This window comes from Nematolebias whitei, chromosome 11, assembly GCF_014905685.2.
Source record: "Nematolebias whitei isolate Nwh7 chromosome 11, NemWhi1, whole genome shotgun sequence".
Lineage (NCBI taxonomy): Eukaryota > Metazoa > Chordata > Actinopteri > Cyprinodontiformes > Rivulidae > Nematolebias > Nematolebias whitei.
This window is the reverse complement of record NC_056508.1, coordinates 39,758,141-39,785,937: the sequence shown is the minus strand read 5'-3', so window position 1 is coordinate 39,785,937 and position 27,797 is coordinate 39,758,141. Positions and strand designations below refer to the sequence as shown.

At 41.1% G+C, this 27,797-nt stretch overlaps 1 protein-coding gene across 1 annotated transcript in view; it reads right to left on the bottom strand.

Moving 5' to 3' along the window:
- Window positions 1-22,063, bottom strand: part of epha2b (eph receptor A2 b) — a 29,852-nt gene extending 7,789 nt beyond the window's left edge. The window contains exons 1-10 of the mRNA XM_037684990.1: window positions 21,937-22,063; window positions 21,393-21,487; window positions 19,418-20,066; window positions 5,886-6,044; window positions 4,859-5,221; window positions 3,167-3,297; window positions 2,702-2,873; window positions 2,524-2,617; window positions 663-718; window positions 442-567 (exon numbers count right to left, since the gene is read on the bottom strand). Coding sequence (XP_037540918.1) covers window positions 442-567; window positions 663-718; window positions 2,524-2,617; window positions 2,702-2,873; window positions 3,167-3,297; window positions 4,859-5,221; window positions 5,886-6,044; window positions 19,418-20,066; window positions 21,393-21,487; window positions 21,937-22,021 — 1,930 coding nt within the window. The 5' untranslated portion in view covers window positions 22,022-22,063. The remainder of the gene's footprint in view (window positions 1-441; window positions 568-662; window positions 719-2,523; window positions 2,618-2,701; window positions 2,874-3,166; window positions 3,298-4,858; window positions 5,222-5,885; window positions 6,045-19,417; window positions 20,067-21,392; window positions 21,488-21,936) is intronic.
- Between the last annotated feature and the right edge of the window lie 5,734 nt (window positions 22,064-27,797).

Below are 27,797 nucleotides of genomic sequence, written 5' to 3'. Positions count from 1 at the left end.
GAATCAGCTGTCGCATGAGAAGAAAAGAAAGGCGTACGGTCGTGGGAGCTGGGGGGACCGAAAACAAAGACTTTTGGCTGGAAGGGTAAAGGTGGTCGCACTTGAATGAACGCACCTTCAATAAAAAATAAAACCCGAGCAAATAAGGTGCTCCGGTATTCTTGCGTGTTTCTGCTTCTGTGTAATCTTCCTGTCATCTTCAGGCAAAACACAAAAGGTGCCACAGCCAAGAGGTGCCACACAACAAAAAAATGTTTCGACTTGTTTTGAGACGTCAGTCAGATAGATGCTAATCTCACTGGAGCAACCGCTGTCAGCCGGCCTGTTTAAGCTGCTGGAAACGCACAATATAAACAGGGAATTTTGGAGGGATTGGAAAGATCTTTCAACATCTCGGAGTTAAGCCTCGCAGCAGATTATCTCAGCAGGGTTGTCACTCACCAGCTCCAATAACTTTCTGTTTGGTTATGTGGCTTGGGTGGATTTCAGTGGCAAACTTGAGGACAGCTATGTTGGGGTCCTCATACGTGTGCGGATCCACGTAGGTCTTCAGTGGTTTTAATTGCTCTGCAAGCCACATCAAATATCAGAAAACAAGTCAGTAAAATAAATAAAGTGGAAAACAGACAAGATTAAAGAATCGTTCTTGTTTTTTTTTATACCTGAGCTTGAAAAGTAAGTGTCTTCTGGTCCTTGCCGGATGTGAGAGTTGCCATTTCTGAGTCAAACAAACACATTAGCAAATCACTAGGAGTGGGGAATGTTGGTTATCGGTGCACTGTGACGCGGACAAAAACAATTCTAAATAAATTTTAAAATATCAAAAATAAATGATCGTTTAGCATAAATAACTTCATGAAAAACGGAAAAGAAGAAAGTCTGGAGTCTAATCTTCTGCACTGAAAGGAAGTGGACACACTTTGGCTTCGATAAATTTACCAGAATTCACAAAAGAAACTGGTCCAGATCTGCCCATGTTCATTTCAAGTACTTTCCAGTAGATTAAATCATAAACGTGGAAGCAACGGACAAGGTGGATACAAAGAAGGTTGAGGTGGGTACGATGAGGGCGAGAGTGGGCAACAAAATAATGTGCACAGCCTAGACTACATTTGTTTAAACCATGCGCGCACAAAAAAAGAGTGATTTAAAAAAAACTAGCTTCTCAAACTGTGGTCGACCAGCTCACTGGTCCCAAACACTCGGGACTCAGTGAGACTGAAACAGAAAATTCACCCGCTTTCACAATTTTCTGTTGCCAAATAGTCTCTAGCAGTCCCAGCCCAGTGAGACAGAACCTTATATGGAACAAGGACAGATTTTAGGATTTTATTGTTGGTTTTTAAAGCTCCTAATGTTTGGTTACATCTCAAAACGTCATTCTTTATCAAAAACATACAACAAAATACTTTTAGATGTTCCAAAATCTCAACTTAAGAGTAGGTACCGGTAAGTTTCTTTCGGCTGCTCTCTTCTTCAGGGGTTGATGCAGCGAGCAAATGCGCATGAAAGGTTTGGCAATAGTTTTACACTATATGTCAAAGACAAAGATTTTTTTATTTGTCATATGCACCACATGTGTGGTATATGTGGTGGAATTAAATTGTGTACACAGGGTCCCAGTTATATCTAACGGAAGTATAAAATGTAAAAGAAAAACCGTAATAAGATCATCATAAAATGGTTTTATTTATGCTGCTGTGTAGAGCAAAATATTTCAGTTTTGGTACGTCTGAGATTCAATGCTCTGGATTTTGTTTGAAGCGTGATAATCAAGAAGCATAAATAACTTTAATAAGTGCATTGCAACCCTCTGAATTGAAATTAGAATCTCATCAGAATTGAAATGTGAGGTGCCTATAGATTCTCACTCCTATTTTTTTTTAATCTAAAAGACAAAATACGATTAAAAAAAAAAATGTCTTTAAACCATTTGACTGCTTTTATATCACTAGCACACAGCACCCCATGTAACCATTTTTCTCACTTTCAAAAGCATCCAGACTCTGGTGCAATGCATCCATTCAGACAGAAGCGTCCCTTTGATAAAACCTGGCTGTAGACTGTTTGCCAAGCCAATTTAAACACTAAGAAGGAGGAGGTTACACAGGCTACAGTCTGCTACAGTACAGGCCCAGGTCGACTTCACAAAGCGCCCGCGACCTCGTACAGAAAGAACCAAACGCCTCTTATCAACAACAATGTGCCACTCTGGGCTAATTTCCTTTCAAAGGCACCAAACGCTCAGTTGAATGCAACCATTGCGCAATGACAAGACACATTCAACACAAATTCCTCGTTGGTGAGTGCCAGGACACAAATCCAGATAAAGAGAAGGAGACAGTTGGTTAAAGAAGGACAGAAAAAGAGGGGTGAGGACAGAGTGAATGCAAAGGTCATTTGGAGGCCTCACAAAGGAAAAGCAGAAGAATGAGACAGGAAGGCACTGAAGGAAAGTAGACTGTGACAGATTAGCAGAACAGACAGGACAAGTAAGGCCAACAGAGCGGGCCCACTACTCACCGTCTGCGCATGAACAGAATCACGATCACCAGGATCAACACTATCGCTCCTCCAACCGATGCAGCGAGGATGACTGCTGTTTTGTTCAGTTGTCCTGCAAGACAAGTAAACCCTACATCAGAGAGATCTTCTAAAAACAGAGCCCAGGAACTACTTCTGTTGTGGTTCGATTCCGTACCTTCGGGCGACGTCTCAAACTGTTCCTCCCCGCTGGGGACTCCAGACCTACCGTCGCTGCTAAAGGCCTGAACCTTGACCAGGTAGGCCGTGTCTGGAGCCAGATCGTTAATCTGAACAGAGTTCTTCTCCAGTTTGAGCACAACATAGGTTGTCACGTCATGTTTGTTATCCTGGGAGGTAAGAGAATACATCCAGTGTTTCTGCTGAAGACAGCTGGTTTATACTGATAATTAATGGTATAACTGGAGCATAGCTGGTGCTTTCTGTGTGATAACGACAAAGTGTGGCACCTTTCTCTAGATGACACTCATCAAGGTCTCAGGACTATCTGAACTACAGATGTAACCACACAAAACTACAAGGTCCATGTCTATTTTAGCTTCTTTTACTATCACTACAGCTCATGCCTAAAACCGGTGATAACATTTGAGGCTCTGTCTGGAAATAGAAAAGTCGTGCTCACCTTCTTGCGGTAAGCGAGTTCATAGCGAACAGGCCGGGCCAGAACCCGTGGCTGGGGAGATACGTCCCAGGAAATGGACAAACTGGTGGAGTCCCGTTCAACCAGTCGCATGGAGGTGATTTTGGGTGGTTCTGAGGACAAAGAGAACATTTGAAATGTTATGATGTGGAAAAACAATAAAAAAGGTACATAAATAAAGACTTGAAGGAATGCAGAGCATCTACTTTCTTTTATGCCAGAGTTGATTTTTTAAGATCACTTTTTGTTGAGAAATGACAGTCATAGCTGTTTTGGTAAAACCTTGAAAATAATTTAAAACTTGATCACACGACGTGTCAAGAATCTCAGTGTTGGGAACGACTTTCTGTTTCTACATCAAGCTTCAGCTCAACATCGTTGTGCTGTCTCAGGTCTGTTAGCTGGCACTCGTCTTGTAATCAGTTCTAGATTCACATCCAGTGATTAGTTTCTGAAGATTTCCTTAAAGTCTGTGTAGTCATTTATGCAATATTTTGCTAACAGGAGAGTTGAGTCCACATGTTTTAAACAGCAATTATCTGCAATCAGTTAGTGCTCAGAAAATATGCGTTTGGGAACGAGTCCCAGCTACAAATACGCCAAAATTACAGCCGTGTTTATGTTTGTTGAGGTTGATTAACTGTGGCGACCATCTTTAATTTGGTTGACTCCAGCGCTTAATTTGTAAACTAAACAATGCCTGGAGGGGGAGTGGGGGGGTCCCTCCTCTTCTCTCAAGCATCCTTGCACCTGCTCTAGTACTATTTTCATTGCCACTGCCTTCATGTGCCTCAGTTCTTGGTTGTTTAGTTGAACAATGAGATTTATTTATTTTTTAATGAAAGTAAGTCTTTTCAACATTTTCATCGCAGTTATTTAGACAAAATGACACTTTTTTTAAAATACGTGATGTACGAACGTGATTACCCATCAAACATTTCTCTCATATTATTAATAAATAATAAAAAAATTATTAATGACCCACTTAAATTGTCAAACTGATTTGCAATTTAGCTGTGCCGTTTAATTATATTTTTGCGTTTTTAATTAAATTGCCCACGACTGTAGTTTTAGGGGCGGAGATTTTCTTTAAGGGCAGAAGTGGAAATGCTTATTTGAAGGGGCAGCTCGTATGTGTTGTTAGGAAGCTCGTGAGTGGATGTTGTGTTTAAAATGAGTGTTTATGTAATTATTTTCAGATTACATGTCCAATATAGGTTTTATTCGTTCAAGGCAGTCTAATTCACTCTTAGCTTTATTATTAGTAAGCCTGAGAATTACCGATCCACACAAACAGTTACCAGAACGCACCCTGTCAAAATAAGAGTTCCCGGATCCTGTTCCGGCAGGATCCGGCTCAAATTAAGCCCTGGCTGACTCTAAAAGTTAATACCTACTTCAACAGATTACTTTGAGAGTTTCATTAAAATCTGCTCTGATTTTAAATCTGGTATTTTGCTTAGAGGTAGCTGCACAACCACGCAAAAACATCATGGTCTGTCTTTTGTAGGCGATAAATAAGAGGAAAACATTGGAAAATGCAGCTACACCCTTGTTTATCTCCTTCTTGTGGGCCAGTTTGATTTGCAAAGCCGTCACAGAATCTCAGATAGCATCTGTCATTACAGCAGAGCAGATAGCATCGCAGCCCGGCCTCCTATCATTGCTGCTCACCTGTGTAGTGCAGAGACGTAGTCAGGGTGGTGGAGGACGGCAGCCTGGCAGCCCGAGGCGCTGCCTGACTACTGCCAAACACAGACACGCCACTGAGCGTCTCCACGGTGAAGGTGTAGTTGAAATGAGCGTCCAGCTCACTCACTGACACCTTGGTGTCAGTCAGCCCCGTGCTGGCTGGGTCGAAGCGAATTTTCTCTCCGCAGGGTTGGCACCCGAAGCCCTCGCATCGTTGGCACACAACGCTGTAGGTGATATCGTTTCGACCTCCGGTGTCTTCAGGAGACTTCCAGGAGAGGAGGAGCTTTCCCGTAGAGAGGAGACTGGGGGTGGCCACAAGATCTTGAGGGGCAGAGGGGAGGCCTGGTGAGGACAGAAGAAAAGCTGTGTGAGATGCAACAAAATGCTGATTGTTCTCGTTAAATAATAATAATAAAAAAAGTTATTTAAAATAAACTAGCATCTCTTGAAGGAATGTAAATTTTTCGGCACTTTAGACTGAAATCATCTTCTGTTGAGAAATGAAAAACTTGTAGAGGTTTTGCTCAAACCCTGAAGACATTATGTGACCCGTGCAATTCTGCAAGAGGTCACACTCAGAATACCTGCTGGATATGACCCTCAGTTACTTCCACACCAATTTTTAACTCAATTTCTGTAAAGCCTACTGAGTTATAGCCACTTCTGTGTTTTCTAAGCTCAGTTAGCTGTAGTGACTAGCTTAAACTGGGTTAACTCCAGAATTAAATTACTTGTAAATATGCGCCCAATGATTACTTTCTGAAAGGTTCACTAAAATCCATCTTGTGATTTATGAGACAATGAGGTTACAGACAGATAAACGTGCACTCACACACACACACACACACACACACCAACAAATATAGACATGCAAAAACATTCTTGATATGAAGCCCCTGGCGTTGGGTTTCTTGCGCAATAAAAAGGTCAGAAACAATCAAATTAATTTCTTATACAAATCTAAAAATTCTTGCACATTTTTTTTTAATTTTCTGCACATCTTCACCTGAACACGGTCCAGTGACGGGGTCCTTGGGGGCCCGGTAGAAGCCATTTACACAGGGACAAAACAAAGCCCCCTGTGTCAGCCCCTGGGTGTTGGCAGGACACGGCTCACACTTGTTGCTGCTGGACATCTCAGCTTTGAAGAAGCCAGGCTGACATTCTGCAAAGACAAAACAAAGTTTGTGATCAATAATCAGCCAAACAAAGACAATAACGACTTCCCAAATGACACCAAACAGAGCCAGTTCCTTCAGATCAGTCGGTCGTCTTTGAAAGACCAGTAAAGTCTGAACTTTTCACCTTCCAGTGCAACCCTCAGAGGTCAAGGGGGACACGTTATTATGTCAAGACCACATTTAGACAAGTGATAGAGAGATGGGAGGAAAACCCTGCGCAGGCCTCTGCACAGTGTTGACTTTACTCATTAAAACTTCGTCCAGTTCAAATAAAATGCTGCTCACATGAGCCCAACCCTGAAACAAAATCACAGACTCCACGACTTGCTTGTACTCCTACTCTTTACTTTTTCAACCACTAAACCCCCACTGCTGCTGCTTTGTTGCAGTCTCAGGAAACGCAACCAGTATTCCTACATTCCACAACAATAAGCCAGTTTTCAATGCTGAACTAGAAAAAAAATGTCTAACTAGCACCAGAGTGGCATGAGTCAGTGCTCAATAGTCTGGTATACTTTTATTTCAGACGCTTGTGTGGCTTCTTTGAAACTGTATCAGCTAGATAAGTAGCTGCCTAATTTCACACGTCTACAGTATCGCTAAATAAAGAAATGTAGGTAGACCGTCCAGCTGTGTAGAAACGGTGAAATGTGAACTTAATACAGTGTGAAATTTGGTTCGGAGAGCGCCATAAAGGAAAGCGAAAATGAGACGGCTGCCCTTTAACTCTGCAACAGCATTCCAGTGGCTGCTGCTCTCGTCCTCACACCATTGCACACGCACACATGCTTGTGTATGCACTGCACACAGGCACACACAGCCACATGTATGCACAAAATACACATACATGCATGCAAAGCACTCCCGGACACATGGGTATTCAGACATGAGGAGGGGGATTATGTCGACTGCCTGTCACCTGTTCATGTCCCTCTGTCACACACACATATGTGCACACAATTCTTTCTTTCCAAGTTGTTTTGCCTGGAGAGTTTAAATAGCTCATAACAGATGTTAGAAGATGTTGAGAATGTAAATAAGTTCCAATAGTTAGGTCAAAGGGCATCGAAAGATAACGCAACAGGAACCAAAAGAAACAGGCACTAAAGTAAAGAACCTGTGGCAAAAAAAAAATGACTTCATGTAGAAGCAGATGATGTTAGCCAAATAAAACAAGCCATTCAAAGTGATTCATATTACAGCGATGCTGCCGTCTGGGAAATTGCAATGAAACATTCAGTCAAAGGCAAACATGGTTTGCAAGGCCAGATTCCAAGAGAGCTAATTGAAAAGCAGTGCCAAGGACAAAGGCAATATCAGACTCGCTCAGGAGATACCGTCTGGGTCTACAGTTGCCTTTCAGCGAGACAGTTGAGCGGAGCTCATTTGGAAGCCACAAGTGACCCCACACAAGACGGAAAGCACAAGCCCCATTTAGATCATATCAAGGGGATTTACTCAATTGAATACGAGCCTCATTTCAACCCTTGTTTGGCTTTTTATATAACTGCGGTTCACTGAGCTGATGCAGAGCATATGTGGGAAGGTGTGTAGGATCTAAATAGCAGGACAACAATGGTGGCAGGAAACAAAAACCACTCTGCCAGAGGAACTCTGCTCTTGCTCCTCTGCTTGTTCTTGGCCAGATGTTGTACTTTTAACTACTGCTACTCATTAACATAAATGGGGCAGAAGACGAGCGAGGCACAAGAGAGGTGGGTGAAAGAACAGAAGGTTTAAGAAAAGAAGGGAGGAATACTGTATCCTGCTGAGGACTGAGAAAAAGGGACAAATCGGGGCAAACGTCTGCATTGAGAAGAGGGAACAGCTGTTGCCTCAAACCTCGATTCATTCTCTTACATCTCCTTCTCGTAATCCCCAAATTCCTCGCTTTTTTGCTTTCTCCCCTCCCAGTCATCCCTAAAAGGGCTCCCAGCTAACCCATTAACATTGCCATTCACCACCGACCAGCAGGCAAGAAGAATGCACTGCCATTCAAATGCTGAAAGGAAAAACACACACACACACACACAAGTATTGCAGATGGGAGTAGCTTAAATGCCACATGGCAACTGAACAGAGGAGGATGACCCCCCCACACACTGTTGGTGTTACAGTGCCGGCTGCAATGCATCATGGTCAGGCTTGTGGAGATGATGGCCTTAAAACTATGTGTTGCCTCTATAATCGAGATGCATTCCACTGCACACCACCCAACAGGACAGCCTGGAGCACCTCCAGTGCAGCTTCAGGCTCGTCCACATGGAAACAGCATTTTTAGGATATGCAAAGTTTTTGTTTTTATCATTTTAGCCTGGTTTCCACACACAAACATTGTTTTAGGAGCCTCCGAATTGTATGTTTTTAAACTGAGGTCTAGAGTGAAGAAAAAATATCTTGAACCCTTGCATTAGTGTAGACAGCCAAAATGCAATCTTTTGAAAATGATGCTATAGACCCACCTAACCTATGACCCCAAGCATGTCAGATGTAAAGATAATGGCAGATTACTTGCTTGCATTTGTGTTGCAGATGCCAGATGCTCAAATACAGCAAAACCTTTGTACACTGCATTACTCCAATGACGAGACGAGGCTAAAAAATAGTAACATTGCCATAAAGAGTAGAGGAAAAAACAATTTTTACATCAATAATGCAAGGCTGAAAATGTATTGAACCACTTTATTGAACTGTTACCAATGTTAAATCAAATGTTGCAACAAAAAAACCCCAAAAGAATACATATCAAGTAAGTTTTAAAAAATGTGGAAACCTGGAGTAGTTTTAAAAGATTGGGACTTCCGTATACATGTACATAATTTGACAGTGAGGACACTCCCTCCAGCTGTGTCTTGTGGATACCGTGTCTAAATTAGTTATGTCCACATGTTTTGACTGACACGACTAGTAGTTTAATATGACAATAAAGAGGGAGTTCCACATTGTAAAATTATTTGATTTTTGCACTTATATTCACAATCCTCAACTTTTTTGCCTTGTGCTTACAGCTTGGAGCATCCATGCCTTGTTCCTGGTTTTAGGTGGATTTCTGTGGCACCGTTACAGATTAAAGTGCCACATACAGGACTAACTTATTATAATGTTTTGGGTCATTTTCTTTGTTCCTGTGTGGATGAAAACCTTTTCAGAAACGGGGCCATGTTTACCAGGATATTCATAAAAGCTTATAATAAAAACATTGTTTTGGAAAGACGGTGTCCCAGTGTGAACAAGTTCTCAGCTTCAGCCAAATACTCCGTTGTAACTGTACAAAAGTTTGTTACCCTCAAAAATGAGTTACGGTAATAGTAAATGGAACCAGGGGAGAATTCCTCGACAAAAAATAAAAGTCTGGAGAAAGCGAGCTTCCTTGTTCCATCAAACATGGGGGGGTTCGATTGTTGTTGGACACAACAGGAAGCAGGCGGCTGACGAAGCCTTCCTTCCTAAAGCAGCCGATAAAAGCATGGACGCACAGAGGTGCACGACCAACCGAAGGGCCAGCGCTGCAACTAAAGAGTTTGAGTCAGAATAATAACCCAAAAGGAAGTACAAATATGTTGAGCCAACATGGACACAGGCACTGAACACATGAAGGGGGTCCTGTGATGAGTGATCCCACAAACGTCTGAAAAGTTCGAACGGCCGTATTTTCCCTCCCTTTTGCTACAAAGCAAGGAATTGTTTGTCATCTGAGAGGCCCCCATGAGCCTTGAGTGGTTCTGTGTTTGTTTATAGAGAATGAGTGCAGGGGCCTGTTACATTCAGGGAGCCCGAGTGGCTCTAGAGCCTCCGAGGGCTCCCCAGTTCGTCAGTGGACTTAGATGGATGAGACGGCGACAGTGATGGATGCCTGCTTGTATAGATGGAATAATGGGTAACATGGTGGCTTGACAACAGAAATCACCCCCAGGACATAAAGATGAAGTGGAAGAGGGGGCCTCCACACACCCCGACAATGCAGCCATGCGTTGGGCTTTTAAAGGCAGCGAGGTCATGTCTGCCTCAGGGTGGCTGTGAGTTAAACTGTGCATGGCTTTACACAGAGTCACCGGCCAAGTAAAACAAACACATGCTCACACTGACGAGAAGGAAAAAGGAGAAAGGGTCAACTCAGAGGTACGGCCAGAGAGCAAAAAGGATCTTGGAAAAATAAAACTAAGGAAGAAATAAACACTGTCAGATCTATATCAGCGCAGGCCTCGGTCATTTGTGAAGGCCAGCAAAGGCCTTCCTTTGTCTCATTTATTTCACTTCCCCTCTTTTCATCTCCCAACTGGACAGGCCCGGCTGTAATTGCAATGTGTCATGCTGCGTTGTTTATATGAAGGGTGACAACATGTAATTAGCAATTCAGGGTACCTGGATTTGGGAAACAGAGAGGGTCTCTGATGGGGGAGATGAACCTAGTAACATGAGCCGCAGGGTCACTGCGGTGGAGGAGGGGAGGGGGTGCAATGAAGGTGTAGGGGCTGATGAAGTGTGTGCATGTGGTTTGAGAAGGGGGGGACATTAGTCAGAAAGATTAGCTGACCAGCAAAGCAGCTGTAAGGGCATTACATCTGTTTTACAATTACACCCAGGCTTTCATCTGCGGTTGTTATCAAGCACAATGGATTCCCTGATCCACTTTCTCCTCTCGCTCCCCGTGTTGCCTTACACAAGACAAGAGGAAGGACGTTGGGATGACAAGTGGAGACGAACCCTGCTCGGAAAGCAGATCTTCTGAAGAATCCAACGAGCTCACAGCTTCCCAGAGGTCACAGCCTGCGCGTTTGTTTTTCCAAGTGTCACTGTCAGTTCCAGACAATCAGGTGGCAAACACAGCACCATCACACTTCTGCAAGCCAACAGGTCACACACCTGACACTAACAACCGCCAGCTTCCTGAGGGGGAAGTGGCCAAAACGAGACCAAATGCACCAATAAAGCGAACAAACAAAAGAAAAACGTATCGAGCAGGACGACAAAAATTAAAAGCAGCTGAGCTGAGGCTGCACGGCGCAGCGTGACAATGAAAAGCCCTGAGCCAACGGGTCGGGGAGCCACCGGGGGATTAGGTGACCTCCGGTTTCCGCTGTGGGCTTGTCCTGTTAGCAGCGAGGCCCGGGCGGGTGGGTGTTGAACTGTGCTGAGGATGGGGGTGGCGAGGTGGATAACTGACTGATTGCAGGGAAGGAAAGTGCTGACCTCACACATCACCAGCAGTACAATACAATGAGCTTCACATTGCTCTGCACACACACCCCCACCACCACCACAACACACATGCATACATACATAAATACAGCCTGCAGGAACAGGAATGTCACCAAGAGAGAAAATTTGTCCCAACTGCCACAGCACAATAAAATACTTGCCAACGCTCAACTATAGAACAAAAACAAGATGCATGGAACTAAATAAAGAAGCTAAAAAAAGACACTTCTGGATGTTACCACATTTACCCAGATTTGATCTTTTTTTTTTAGAAATTAAACTACCAGTAGTATTTCTTGAATGATTCTGTTACCTTCCATCCTGCCTGCTAGTTTGTTAGCATGCAGGGAGTGACTGCCAGCTGCTACGACACCACGTTACGGCTCAATATGTGTAAAACTGAAACATTCATAACCATTTCTGTGTTTTCTATGGTTGATAATTAGTGGTGGCCATTGTGAATAAAAGTGAATCTGTTATAGGTATTCATTCATGTTCATTCGTTCATGCATGTTAGGCTGCCTTCAGGCCTCCCTTGCAAAAAGAGATCTGTGATCTCAATGGGATTTGCCTAGTCAAATAAAAGGTTAATAAATAAATAAATTCAACCTTTATTCTTACAGGTTAGTCTCTTTGAGTTACAAGAACTCGTTTACAAGAGAGATCTGTTTAATGATCAGCATCTGATGATTCATTTCTGGGAGATTCCTTATCGCCTGCCGCCATAAAAGGCATGTGATCATGTTTCTCTATGTGTTCCTCTGTCTGTTAGCAAAATACCTCATGAACCCACTTGACAGATTTGAATTGAACTATCAGAAAGTAACAGTAAAGTGACCAGGACACACAAACATGCAGTTACATGATCCCCCGTCTTTCGATGTGGCAGGCGATTAAAAAAAAAAAAAAGAATGTGCATCGTGAAAGATATTTAAAAAGACAAAACCCTCTATGAAAATGTTTGACTCGTCCATTTTTGTTCCGACATTACCGCTTCAGCTTGAAACCTAAACGTTTTTGGTTTAAGCTTTTAGTCATAATCTGAGCATCACACTTTAAGCCACTGCTGCGCTCGCCTCTGTAACCCGCATTTCATCGTCAAAGGGTCCATCAGATCTCCTCCGTGCTACATTTTCTATTATCGTTTGCAGTTATTGCAGCTTAACAAGACGGTGCATGACACCACTTGAAAGCGCCTTCAGAGGCCTCCCCCCAAACTAACCGCCTCCCTTAAGCTCAGCCTGCTGAGCAGACGCTGCCTTGGCACGACATCTGAGGAATACACAAATTAAAGTAATCAGGGGTTTTCAGGAGGCAATGAAAAAAATACTGCATATATCTATATATGTATAAAGCCTGCGCAGCGTTGTCCGTCGAGACAGTGAGTCAGCGTTTTTGAGACCAGCTATGAAGACCAAGAGTAAAGGGAAATTGGTGGAGCAGAAAATGTCTGTGTGGGGATTATCCTGCTGGAGTGAGATGATTCCATCATGGGAAATCCACCTTAAGCCTGCTCAGTCAAATCTGGGGGATCTCAAGGAGTGATGCTCTTTGTACGCCCAACATGAGATAAGCTGCCCTCAACACTGATTTATTCACTGTGAACTATTGCTGACCGTACATGAAAGCAGACAAAAAATATATACCGGTATATATTCTGGAGGTAGGGCTGGACGATACGGCCAAAGCTTTTATCACGATATATTTCTTAACTTCGGTCGATAACGATATAATTCCGATATCGATATAAACAATATATATACGTCTCAGGAAAAACTGTACAAACTGTACAAATAAATTAATGTTCACCTTTTATTTGTATTTAGCCTTCAAATAAATTTGAAATCACCGTCAAATAAACATAAAACTCTCAACTTTGTCAATATTAATAGTTTTAACTTTAAACAACAACATAACCCTAACCCATGCAACAAACTGGGTTTCTCCTTTGATACAGCTGTTGTTTCAGGGACCCGTTGGCTCAAACTTTTATTGACTCTTCAGCAGAATGGGCACTCATTTTGAAGCGAAAACTTACCGCGCATTGGAGCCTAGCCTAGCCTGCTACCGCTGACTCCTTCTGGACTCGAGCTCTGTGTGTGGTGTACGTCACCACGCACTTACGTAGTTGTGTCGTGGTTTTTTCTGTTCGGGTTGCAACCCGAACAGAAGAAAAAATGTGTCAGTGAAACGCTGTAATGTATATAGAAATATCGAAAATGTGCTTAAAACTCATATCACCGTTATTGTAAAGTATATCGTGATATATATATCGATATCGAATTATTGTCCAGCCCTATCTGATGGTAAAAACACTTCATTTTTCTAATGAACATTCAACACTTCAGTTCTTAATCAAGTTAATAAAGAGAACCAAGTGGCTAAAACCTGTATCCTTTGTGCCAAGACATGCTGTAAATTTGTTTGAATTGATTTGTTAATACGCCGATGAGAATGTTAAAAATAGCTGGATTGCTTTAGATTTTTGAAGTGAATAATAATGATGTTGATACAACATAAAATAGTAATAAAGATGACATTATTAAAAAATGAAATGTAACCAAATAAAAAATAAAAAATGTCTATGGCACTTTGGTTCCTATAAATAAAAATGGTATTTGCACGTTTATTTTCCAAAAACTAATTAAAAAAAGTCCCAGCTTCCAGTGTGAACAGTAAGTAGACTCAGGTGGTCCGGCCTTCAGAGCGATGGGACTGAGTGAACTTGAGAGGCTCCAGCTGTATATTTTAATTTTCATTGCAGTCTTGCACAGTTTTGAGTGTTTGTGACCAGCGAGTTGGGCGACTACCTTTTTTTCTTTTTTTAAAAACCATTGTGTATTTTGTGTGCACGACTTACAGAACAGTAATCTCGTCTGTGCACATTATTTTGTTACCCCTTGGTAGCTGCGCCCACATTTGTGATTTAATCTGCTGATGTAGAGTTTTAAATGAAAAAGGCTACTTTAAATAATTATCTCGGCAGCAAAACTTTTAAAATGTTGACGTTGGGACTAAAACCTCCAATGTTTTCTATCAAAATAAGGCTCCAGTGCAGCTTTAGTGCTCTACAACTTGCAGAAACTAAATCAAGAAGGGTTTGAGACGACTGTTTTGTGTGAAAATTTGTCACACAAAATATTTTAACCGGTTCAAAATTCTCAGAACAAGGCTTTGAGACTGTCAAACGAGGAAAATGAGAATCCCTAAAGGTTTCAATTGTATCTCCATCAAGTGTTTATGCTTCAACCACTGTGCGAACTGTCTTCATCTCCCTAATTGGCAGCATTGTTCTGATTTGGCCTTTATTTACCTTTAAAAGTCAGTCAGGGAGAAATACCTCAAGCGTACACAGTCTAAATAATCCCATCAGGGCCATGTGAAACGGGATGTTTAAACTCTTTTGGTGTCAGATTCATGACCTGCATATTAGCCAAAAATAACAGTCATCGTGTCATTTGATGGCTAACATGAACACAAAACAAGTAGCGGAAAAAAACCCTGTTTGCCTCTTAGTTTGTTGTCGTTGGAGCAGCTTGCACAACAGAGTGCATTTCATTAGTAAACAGCATAGAGCACTGCAAAATATTCATGGGAATAAAGTGTTGGGATAAGAAATGAACAAATAAATACTAGATGAGAGGCAGAAAATTGAGGCTGAAATGAGGCTTTTGAGAAACGAGGGGGTCAGAAACAGATTATCCAAATACGGAAAGGGTAGCCGAACAAGTAGTTCACTCAAACAGCCTAAACACACCTAAGTCAATTACTACCTGTACAAATCATTCATCGCAGTGTGCAGTTACACTGCAGCTTAGTCACCAACCGTTTGTTACATCAGCCGAGTCTGGAGACAGAAGGAAAGAGTGGGAGAGAGAGAAAATGGTTTACTGGAACCTCCTTCCTTGGGCAGAGTAATAGCTTTACTGGAATTCAGTGGACAGTTGTTCCACCGGGATGACATTTTCCCCAAGCGTCAAACTGTCCCTCGGCGCTCCAAACGTTCCGCACCACGTCCCCGTTTATACACAGAGCCTTGTGCAACCATAACGTTGGATTAGGTCCTGTTTGCCGAGGCTTTATGGGTAGCTGGCGAGGTGTTTACCAGGACAGTTCAACACAAGCCCAAGGATCAGCTGAGGCAGGTCGGGATGAGGGGTGACGCATCGTCATTAAATTGTACCAGAATTATGGCAAAAAAAGAATGAATAAAATAAACGAGAATGTGAAGTGAGTCACGGTTAGAAACCATAGTTTATAAAAACGTCTCGGTTATACACTTTCCCACGTAAGGAAAAAAAGAAGGGTAGTTGTGCATTGACGTCTATGGATAGAAGTCATCAGAAGAACAAAGTAAAATGCTTTTATGCTTATATACTACTGTGCAAAAAACTTTAAAGTAATCCCAATTGTTTTTTCTTTAAATTTGTTTGTGGTCTTGACTCTTAAGTGTGTCTGAAGCTCTTTTTGAAGCCATCTTTTGTTGTTGTTGTTCACTCGTTTTCTATGAAGTACTTGCACCTGACACTGACTACATACTGAAGAAAAATGAAGAGTGGACAGGCAAAGGACAAAACGTAGACATGTCCGACCTACAAATCAAAATGCAGCAGACGAGCAGCATTTGAAAGAAGAGGTCCACCCAATTGTTTATTATAATGCAATGGTTCCCAACACTGATCCTTGAGGAACACCATCCTGTACGTTTTACCTGTTTCCCTGCTTCATCACACCTGATTCAGTGATTTAATTACAGTACTTCCTCAAGTTCTGCCGAAGCCTATTAATCACCAAATCATTCAAATCAGGTGCGCCAAAGCAGGGAAACAGCAGGATAGTGTTCCTCGAAGACCAGGTTTGGAAACCTGCTATAATGGACGTTTTAGCCGATGTTGAACTTTAGAAATCAGGATAAATGGCCAACATACAACACTGATTTTATTTATTTATTTCGTCAATATGCATTTTTAATTTAAAATACTATAACAATTACTGCTCATATTGCCTAAATTAGCACATATTGACCAAGAACTCGTAAAAATAATATATAAGAGCATTCACGCTTAAAACACTGAAGAATATTATAAAATATATATAAAAAAGGTACAGTGCTAGAATGAATATGTGAGCGTAAAAGCAGCCAAAATGCTAATGAAAACGTTGAAACTTTGATTGATGATAAAATGTCCTTGACCACTTTAAAAGATTATGAAAAACTCTGGCTCCTTGAAAGCGAGATATAAAGACACGGTACTGTATAAAGCCTGAATTGTGTACTGTTATAGCAAGAATAAAAAGAAGAGACATGTAAAATGTTCCAACAAAAGGTAATTAACTGCATGAAAATAAAATTAAATGTACACCCAGTAGTCTTTCATCAGTCTTTTGAGGATTGTGGTTTTGTATAAACCATAACTCATTATGAAGATCTGTAATGTTTTCACTGATAACAAAGCCCTTTTTGTGTTTAGCCACAGCCTCGTTATGATTTATAACCTCTAAGATTTTACGCGTCTCCACACCACAGGAAGTGTTTTTTTATCTTTAGTTTGTTTGTTTCATATCAAAAGCGACTGAAGGCCAACGAGAGGAGACAGCCTCAACCAGAATCGTTAACGCAAAGATAAAAAAAAAAAAAACGTGTAAGATTTGAGAGACAAGCCAAAAATCCTCGGTGAGAGCCGATGGAGAGCCGAAGACACAAACCAGAGCTCAGATCTCTACTCCAACACGTCCCGTGGGGTTGAAGAGCTATAAAACTGAGTGAACACATCGCAGAACATGGAAAATTTCAACCTAAATAAGAAAAAAAAGGCACCACAGTCGAAGTTTTTGTGGTTGGGTTGGGTTTTTCTTCCCCTGAGCAGCAATCCATACAGGAAAGAAGTGGGGAGAATGATTAACTGTGCACTCGTTGGAGAGCCCTCCGTCCCGTTTGTCTTGGCTCGGCACTGCGGCCCCCTGATTCATTTTCATCTTCATCTACAACTGCCTCCATGCGTCTCAGACCTGTCGTTGGACTACATCCTGGTAGTTCTCGTGGGGCGGGGGGTTCTTTGTTTAGTCGTTTTAATGTGAGGGCTTGACCCGGACTTGTTAACTCCCCACCTCACCTCCTCACCACCTCCTGGGAATTCCACAGGTTTGCAGTAATGTTGGGAGGATCTTTCTCAACAAACTGATCAGGAATTTACCAACTAAGAGAGTGTGTGTGTGTGTGTGGGGGGGGGGGGGGCAGTGGGTAAGTGTAGGTGGGCTACGTCTCTCTTTCTCAAGGAAAACACAGCACTTCATTGTTCTGCTACCTTTGCGTTCCATTCCTCACCCCTGTCCGTTTAAAAAAAAAACGACAGAGGATCACTCCCCTCCTCTAAACACAACCTCTCGCCTCCTCCTCCATCATCTCACCCGTTTTTGTTTTTTTTTCTTTTTGATTGCTTTTTACTGCAGCGAAAATTGATGCACCGACATAAAACTTCAAATCTTGTATCGGTCTGTTGCCAACGGGAGGGAAAACGAAGTGGGGAGGCGCAACTATCATAACCAGGGCCTGGTGTGAATTTATAGCTGCAGTTTGACGTGTGTGTGTGTGTGTGTGTGTTTCAGGTATTTCTTTGAGAGTGTTTCCAAGTTGTGCAAGTGTGAGTGTGCAAACAAAAGAGGTGAAGAAGGAATACCTCTTAGGGCTGATGGGAGTCTTCAGGTGTTTTTGTCATGCAGCAGATCCCAACAGGCCCTCACACGCCACCCGCTGCTCCATGTTCGAAAGCTGAGGTTCAGTGTGTACAAGGTGGGGGGTGGAAGGGGGAGCAAAAGATGGATGTGGAAACATGCAGGGGGCAAACATGCCTGATCATAAGAGAGAAGGGGGGGTGTAGCGGGGGCTTCTGCTTTCTGTGATGCATGTGAACAAAGTCAGAGAGGCTCAGGAGCTGCATCCCTTCTCCTCCCCCTTCCTCCCATCTGCCTTGAAAACGCCAATCCATCAAGTCCAGTAAGCCCTCAGCTACTTTGATGAGTTTCCCAACAATAAAGTCATTCTTTACAGTGAGTTAAAACACAACCGAGGCAGGACTACAAAGTCTAAGGCCTGAGTTATGGCTGGAGTGCAGAGCAAACTCATACCAAGATAAGACGGCAGATGATTATGAGAGAGCAGGAAATCACCTGGCGCAGGTTATGGACAGGGTGAGGGGCTGTAAACGCTGAAGTGTTTGAACAAGGCATTCCATGAACAGGGTTTGGAAGACGTCATTTAAAACACCGTCATGGTCATGCCCAAAATAAAGCAGCTTAAAGAAAATCTGTGGGCGTTTGTTCTAAGAAACCAGTGTTTTAAAGAAAATATACAGAATCTTTAGCATCAGGATCATTGTGACCAACTTATACAAGTTTAAAATGCACAAAAAATGGTAAATGGACTGTACTTGTGTAGCAGCTTTCTATCTTATCAAGATACTCAAAGCGCTTATCGGTGCCCTCGTTCACCCATTCATACAGCACTTTACTAGATCTCTACAAAGATTAATCAGAGCTTTATCACATTCATACACCGATGGGACACACATCAGAGGCAATGAGGCGTTCAGTGTCTTGCCCAGGGACACTTCAGCATGTGACTGCTGGTGGAATCGAACCCCCATCTCTCCTATTGGAGGACGATTTATCTAACCACTCAGCCTCAGCTGCCCCTCTTTAGAAATAATTTCAACAAGAAAAACTCAATTTATGAACAAAATATATTTAAACACCGGCAATACAATTGTGTTTTCTGCTTCGTGATTGTGTAACTTTATCCCTGACGACACAAAACATGAAGCAACCCATGACCAAATTAAGATGTGCTCTCACAAACTGTTCCAAAGACCTGGAATAATTGCAACTGAAATTTTAAAGCACATTTCCCACTTTTACCCATTTGAGGTCAGGGATTATGCCAGGACATGTACCAGACCGGCCCGACATTCTTCCCACTGCAGAGGAGTCGTGATAGCCAGGGGCAAATTCCACCGAGCAATGATAGCAGCGCCTATGATAAATATTTGTCGTACAGACCTGTTTTATTAGCTATGGCAATTAGAACAAGGTTTGTAAGCCCTATGTAAAGGGATCTGCAACCTTTAGGATGAGGCGCCTGAAGGCAGGAAGGTGTCCTTACCTTGACACGAGTCTTGAACTTCTTCAAAGCCAGGTTTGCATCGACACTGTCCAACTGGTACCACCCACTCCCCGTGCAAAGTACAGTAGATCTGGGGTATCTTCTGACTCTCGGCATTTTCCACGCATTTCCCGCTCACCTCCTTGAGTGCCTGGTTCTCTCTTCCGGCCACAGTCTCAGGGAACACCGCAAGGCTCTTCACTGTGGCCGGGCACGTTTTGTAGTACACTCTAACCATAACAATAGCAACGCAGGCTCCGATGTCTTGAAAGGCCAGGTAAAAACCTTTCCGAGAGAGGTTCTCCACAACTTTCGTCTCTTTGTTGATGTGCATTTCGTTTTTCTTGGTGATCTCATCAGGCGCTATGGTGGCCACCTTCTTAAACTGGCCCTTGTGGAAGGTGGTGCCCACGTCCGCGTCCGCCTCTAACACGAAGAGGTTGAAGGTTTCCTTGCAGGTTAGCGAGGCCCCGTCAAACGAGTTGCAGTCGCGCACGATGAACTGCAGCTCCACGAAAACCCGCGAGGCCGAAGCGTGCCGCTGGATGAAGGTGGTGCGCAGCCAGTTGTCCTGCTCGCGCTCGTCCACGTTGCAGACGTAGTAGGTGTAGAACTGAGAGCCGTTCAGGGTTCTCTGGTGGACCTCCCACTGAAACAAAACCACAGAAACCAAACAGGTTAGAGGTAGAAAAACGAGGGGGCTTCCAAGCACGCCGGCTGAACCAACACTCAAAGGATCGCCAAATAAAGGAGCAACCATTTAACCATGAGGGTTCAGCCACTGAAATCTGAGCCTGGAAACCAAAACAGAGACATTGTTAAACACTCCCCGTGAAAACTTTCTGGTCCTTCGCAGTAAAAATACATTTTCTACCAACAGAACTCCACTTTTCGAGCCTCACAACACAACAGACCTCAAAGCATTTTGCCTGACAATGGATTTGTGCCTTTGCTGGAAAAAAAAATATATTTTTTGTTTGTTGGGGGGATTTTTTACATTTGTTGGCTTCTACTCTCAAATAGCATTGCTGCTTGCATACTAACTATATGCCACAGAAATGTTTGGAGAAAAAAAAAGTGACAACAACTTCTAACCTTGGCTCAGGAGGAACAACTGGCCCCCACAGAGGCAGAAGCTGCGGTTTGCTTTCTGTATGTAGCCACTGTGCCGTTAATTAAAGGAATGTGCTTTGCTGGCAAAGTGTGTGGCTCTGAATAAAAACGTCGACTAACAGCATGTGTCGACTACACATCTACTAAAACAGCTGGTGGACATTTTTATAACACAACGCAGTATGAGAAACCGTATAATGACACACAAAAATATGAAACTAAAAGTTTCAGAGGAACATTTAAGCGGTGACATCTTTGGGAAAGTTAGGTGAACCACTGCGCAGCATGCCTGCACATGCCTTTGAGTCATCAGCACATGAAATGAGGCTATTTACAGTGAATCTGCATGAGCCCGGCTGGTCAATTACTCTAACCGCACCATGGAGGAAGGCGCACATGTCGTTAGTACACTGGCAACGAGACAACCACAGAATTTGGGATGCATCACTTAAACGTAGACATTTTCCCCTGATGTAAGGAAAAGGTAGCTGAAGCCCCTACTCAAAAAAAAAAAAGAGCTACCACATGCTGCAAACTTTAAAAGTTAATTGCTCTGTAACACACAATTCTGGAGTTGAAGCCTCGAAACCACAAGAAGCCGCAAGTATTTCCAGTTCAGGGCAAGCAGCTACTCTATCTGCATGTGCTTTTGGGAAGCATGACTCTCTCTCACAGCCACACTTTAAGACTTTATATGTGCTCACACACACATACGTACTCAAGAGGAGAATTACGCAAGTTAAATGTTCAAATGTGTGTGCACCGGAGCACCTTCCTGTAAAATTGCTCCACAGTAATTTATCCCGAGGCAAATTCCTATCAGAAACGTGGGAGTTGAAGTTGCAGCCAGAGAGATACTCACCCCAGTCCTGTCTCTCTGAGAGCTGTCTCCCTCACTTGGGGACCATGTCAACCAGCCCAGCTCTCTTCCTGCTGCCCTCATGTCCAAAAGCACTTCTGTGGAGACAAGGAGACACTTGAAACTGAATGAAATGATCTGATTAAGACTAAAACATTTCTCTCTTTTCCAGGTTTGATGTGCTTTGTCATGATGATGCACTAAAGAAAGTAAACTTCTGACTTTAGGATCAGATCCCAGAGGGATTTAAATCCTGACAAACTAGAAGCTGCTCACCTGCTGCTGCTCTTACAAACTTTCAAGCAGCTTCACCATAAATGTAGTTTTATACAACTGAAAACATGCGTGAGTAATGTTTATTTTTCTTTATGATCTTTACGACTGTTATTTATTTATTTTTTATTTTTTTTTAAGTTTCCTGGTTTTAAAGTTCCTCCGCCGAGCTTCCCCCGCATGGCAGCGCGTGTTGCCTTCACGAACGCAGATTTCACGCCAAAGCAGCAGAAAAAAAAATTTAATAAAAAGTTTTAAAATATAAAACGCTCACCTTCTTTAGCTTCCAGCGTCCTTAAAAAGCCGTTAATGAGTACGTAGGATAAAAAGAAATGCCTGAATCCGACAGAGGAATCCATTTGGGAAAGTTTTCCTCCGCTCCCTCAGCTCCTTCGGCTCTGCGGGACAAGGAGCTGCGGCTCATTCACACAAACGGCTCGGCGCGCGCGCGTCACTGGCTCCGCCCACTGGAATGTACAAATCCCCACGTGTGCGCGCGAGCGCTCGGAGCGCTCAGTTGCTGGATGGAATAAATAGGCGGAAACTTTTTTTTTTTATTGAGTAATGAACAGTGGTGGGATGTAACTAAGTACAAATATTTCGTGACTGTACTTAAGTACATTTTTCATGTATCTGTACTTTACTTTAGTAGAGTTGAATGTGGGTACTTTGTACTTTTACTCCACTACATTTTACATCAAGTATATGTACTTTCTACTACACTACATTTCTATAACGCGTTGCTTTACAAGTTACATTCATGTTGCGGCTTTTTGATTTGTTTGTTACTTTGAAAGTAGCCAATGGTGAGAGGGGAGCTGGTCCATTGAATCACTGCAAAGTGGGCAGGTAACGTTAGGCCCACCTTCAAGAAGAGCTGGGCCAATGATGTATATTCTAGTATATATGTCACTGAGCTGGGTGCACCTGCAGCACCTCTACACCCAAAGTGTATTCCACCGCAAGAGAGTCAGCCAGAAGATATGCTTCACTCATGTCCTTATTGAAAGACTGCTCAGTACTGCAGGACAGCTTGTCTCTCCCAAAAGAGTCAGAGATTCTTTATTGTCATTCGCACCTCATGTGGTACATGTGGTGGAGCGAAATTATGTACACAGGGTCCCAGTTACATCCAACAATAAAATGTAAAAGAAAAACAGTAATAACATCTAAGATATGAACTAAGAAAAACATCAACTAAATATACACTAAGCACTCATAAAACATTGAACATCAGCACAAACATGAACATGAGTCTGTGTGAGCGGATGTGCACGCATGAACACATCAACATTGAAACAGATCAGCAGCAACATGATGTGATTATTCTAGTTAGAGATTCATGAGTATAACAGCCTCAGGGTAGAAGCTGTTCCTCAGTCTTGTGGTTCTACACTTAATGCTTCTCAGCCTCCTTCCTGAGGGGAGTGGGGCAAAAAGTGTGTGCTGGGTGAGTGAGGTCATTCATGATGCAGGTAGCCCTCTTCCTGCATCTGGAGGTGTAGATGTCTGTGATGGTGGGGAGACTGACTCCGACTCAAAAATCTTTGAAAAACCAACTTCTTCTGAACTTGAACAAGAAATTCTTGCTGCAATATTAAAATGTATCAGTTCATGGGATGTTGGGACAGGAGACAAGAGATGTCTCCAAAAGGCTCGACACTCGGGCCCAAGTTTTGAAAATGGTGTCAGGAAGTTACAATATTGTTCAATACTGACCCATTACAAGGTTGAATAGACATTATTTTAACTAGAGTTGATGACAAACTGGAGTTGAAATATCAGTGGAAATGATCGGTGCCTGTTCCTTTGTTAGGTCTAATGCCCCTTTTGTTCAGGCAGACAACTTTTACTTAAATATGTTTACTGCAGTTAAAATGACACATTGGTTTTTCTCTGTGTTAAATAACAACTTTCAAAGGTATAATCATTCCTCTTTCTTATTTTGCTTAATGACATTTAACTCTGCAGGTCATTCCTGAAATTTTGATGCACAGAATCACAAGTCTAAGTGTGAACTGTGTCACAGAGTAAACACAATAAAAACATGTATTATCTGCAGCATTGTTCATTAAAATGGCTCAACACTATTAATGTATTACAGAAAATATACATATGGTAGGCAGACTTAAAGATATGTAGACCATTACATATTACATTACATTACCATTATTAGGTAATACATTCAGGAAGTACTTTTACTTTTAATACTTTAAGTATTTTAAAAGCAAGTACTTATTTACTTTTACTTAAGTAAAAATGTTAATGTAGTACTTCTACTTTTACTAGAGTACATTTTTGTCTGTTTATTTGTACTTTTACTTAAGTACAGTGTTAGAGTACTTTCTCCACCACTGGTAATGAAGCATTAAAAATAAATAAATAAATAAACGACTTGTTCACAACAACAATTATATAACAGATGTACAGAAAATATAATTTGTGTAACATAGGTTACAACTATAAGGAAGCCCATTTCTGCCATAAAAGAAAATAAAATATAAGAAAATAAAAGCCCAACAGGAAGTCATAATTTTGACTTTTAAAGTCATAATTACGAGAATAAAAGTAATTTTTTTCTAGATTACCCAGAAAGTATGCTAAATTTAAAATATATATATATATATAATAAACTTGCTAATTCTTTTGGCCAAATTTTTCATTCATAAATGTAACTTTAATAACAAAACGCCTTGCTTTCTTCATTTTATTAAGGATGTGGAACTATATGTAAAGTTAATAACAGACTGTACCAACAAAAAGGCCCTTAGGACAATTTCTATCTGTAAATCTTTGCCAATATTTCCTTAAAAATCACACCCCTGGTTGTTTGTTCATATAAGTGTTGTGTTCATATACTCCATTCATTTGTTTGTTGTATACTTATCATTTGCTTTAATAAAGATTTATAAAAATATAAAAAACAACAAAAAAAGAGAATAAAAGTCATAATTATGACTTTCAAACTCAATTATGACTTCCTGTTGGGCTTTTATTACATAGTGGAAATGGGCTTCGATACTAAATGCTATATAAAGTGGCGATGAAACGATGTATACATTACATATAATTATTTAAAAGAATTGATGTTTGAAGGCAGAGGGACATATTGAATGAATTAATCCATGTGCTATGCAGGAAAACTACTGGTGTCTGACAGGAAGTTGCATCCCTCTAGAGTCACGGTGTCTGGCAAGGGACAAACTTTGAAATTAAAATAGAAAAGTCAAAATTATTACTTTAAAACTCGAAATTATGACATTTATTATCAGAATTATGACTTTTATTCTCATAATTATGACTTTAAAACTCGTAATCATGACTTTAAAAGTCAAAATTATTACTTTTATTCTTGTAATTATGACTTTAAAAGTCAAAATTATTACTTTTATTCTCATAATTATTACTTTAAAACTCATAATTATGACTTTTTTCTCATAATTATGACCTTAAAACGTGTAATTATTACTTTAAAACTTGAAATTAGGACTTTAAAACTCAAAATTATGACTTATATTCTTGTAATTATGACTTTTAAAGTCAAAATTATGACTTCCTTTTGGGGGTTTATTTTTTCTTTTATGACGGAAATGGGCTTCCATACAACAAAGTATGAAATAAAATAATAAATAATAAAAAAATCAATAAAAAGAACTGTTAGGGGGGTTACTATCTGAAACTCTTCCATTAACTCGTACAGTTTTGCTGTGTTTGATGCATCTTACTGAGGCATCCTTTGAACAAGGAGAGCTCATTTTTGAGAGCAGGGAATGAGAGGGGGCATTTTGCAAATTGCCATTTATGAATGCAGCATTTTGTTACAATAATCATAATATTGACTAGAAATTCCACATTTCTTTCTGTGACAAATAAACCAAACTGAATATTATGAAGTGAAAAGAAATCTATATTTTTGGCCTTGGAAGACAGGAAGTTATGAAAGAGTTTCCATAAATTCTGAACTTCTCTGCACTCATAAAACAAGTGCTTGGCTGTTTCCAGCTGAGTTCTACAGAAAACACAGTTCTCAACATCAAACTTAAATCTCTCTCTTATGAACTCATTTAAAAGATTGTTTATTATTTTAAAATAAAATGAATAGGCAGAAACGAAAACGGCTCCAACTCAATCGGTTTCACAGATATGGCGGTAAAATTCGGTGTGGTAGTAGCTGAGAGTCGTCTTCAACACGCGCTCTGAGCACCAACTGATGACGTGGAATCTGTTTCCATCAGTTTGCCATCAACTGTTGTGGTCGTCTCTCTCTGTTAGCAAAACATCTCATGAACCACTGGGTTAGTTGTTTTTTTTTTACTTTTTAAATTTAAAACTCTGGCATTTAAAATTTTTGCCTCAATTTCTTATTAGTTCGAGATTTGCGCCTCTCAAGGTTTATAGATGTTGGAGTAGCTGTTACTTTCATTCTGGGATATTGCTTTTGAAAACTTCATTTCCTCTTTTTTCTGGATGTAAATGTTTTATTTTGGATGAGTACTTCCTCTGGTATCTGATGCTGCGCATCTGGAAGGATTTTTACTGAAACATTTTTACTTTTGGACATTATGAAGCGTAACCATGACAACATGGTGGGTTTTTCATGGTGGGAGCAGCTGATTAACACCTCGAAGCTCAAATATTACCTCAAATATAGCCCCAAATCACAAATGAGTTGTAAAGGAGGTGCCCTGGATGCATCTCCGTCTACCTGGTGGAGGTGCTCGAGTGACTGCTGAGATCCTGGAGCTGGCAGGAAATGTGACTCATGACAACAAGAAGACCAGGATCATCCCCCGACACCTTTTGCTGGCTGGCTGCAATAATGAGGAGTTCAACAAGCTGCTGAGAGGAGTGACCATCACTCAGGGAGGAGTTCTGCCCAACATTCAGGTGGTCCTGCTGCCCAGGAGGACCAAGAGGCTTGCTAGGTCCTGGTGGACTAATCGGCATCTGCAGCCAGTCCCTTCAGATCCACTGTGGTACGTGTTGCTGCAGATCCTTCCTGTCCACAGCCATCAGCATCTATAACAACTTAATGAAACCAGGATGATGAGCTACAACAGCATTTAATTTGCCTTTGGGATTAATAAAGTATTTTGAATTGAATTGAGTTATAATCTCTTAAAGTCTTTTTGAGTTTTATTTTTGAGGCTTTCTGAAAATTGCTTAGATTTCTTTGTTGTTGTTGTTGTTTTTTTTCATTCTTTTCACTCATTTTCTGTTCTTTCGGTTATGTGACCTTTTGTCTTTAGAAGTGTTTTCTTGTTTGTTAAGCCTCTAAACTCCCAACCTGAGTCATTCAGGCATAAAATAAAGCTCCCAAACCCAAAGAGTGGATCTCTGTTGTGCTGACACACAGACAACAATAAAAAAAAAACAACTTTACCATTTGTTCCGTTATTTACCTAAATGTATGACAAATATCAAAGATGTCAAACCATGTACCGGTAGTGATTTGCATCTTAAAGAGCTGTTGAGATTAAAAAAATAACTTTTTTTAAATACCTTCATAAAGCCTAAAAAAAATATGGATCAATGTTACAAAAGCCATAAGAAAGTCTTTATTTTTGTGAACAAAAATAAATAAATTTGAGGCATTTTAAAACTTTTACATGTAGCTGCTGTCTAAAAAAGTGCTAAAGGAATACAAATAAATCCTAAAACTAGCAAACAACAGGACTATATACAACTGGTGGGGCGATGAGAAAAGTTACAAAAAATAAATAACTAATACAAAGGAGAGCAGCATGTAAAGAAGGAACAAACTATTTACACATTTACAACATCGGTTCTAGTGTCGAGTCTACCTTTGACCCAGAGGTGAGCAGTTAAAATGTAAATGTAGAAGCTGGATGGAAAATGTGTGTGACCTGAACAGACATGATTTAGCTACTGTCCTTCACTTTTTCTCCTGGTTGTCTTGTTTTAACTTTTAATTGAGCTTAATGGATGACATTATTGAGCAAACAGAATCACTGATCAAATAGCTCCATCATCCTGCTGTGTACAGGTCCTTCTCAAAAAATTAGCATATTGTGATAAAGGTCATTATTCTCCATAATGTAATGATAAAAATGAAACTTTCATATATTTCAGATTCATTGCACACCAACTGAAATATTTCAGGTCTTTAATTGT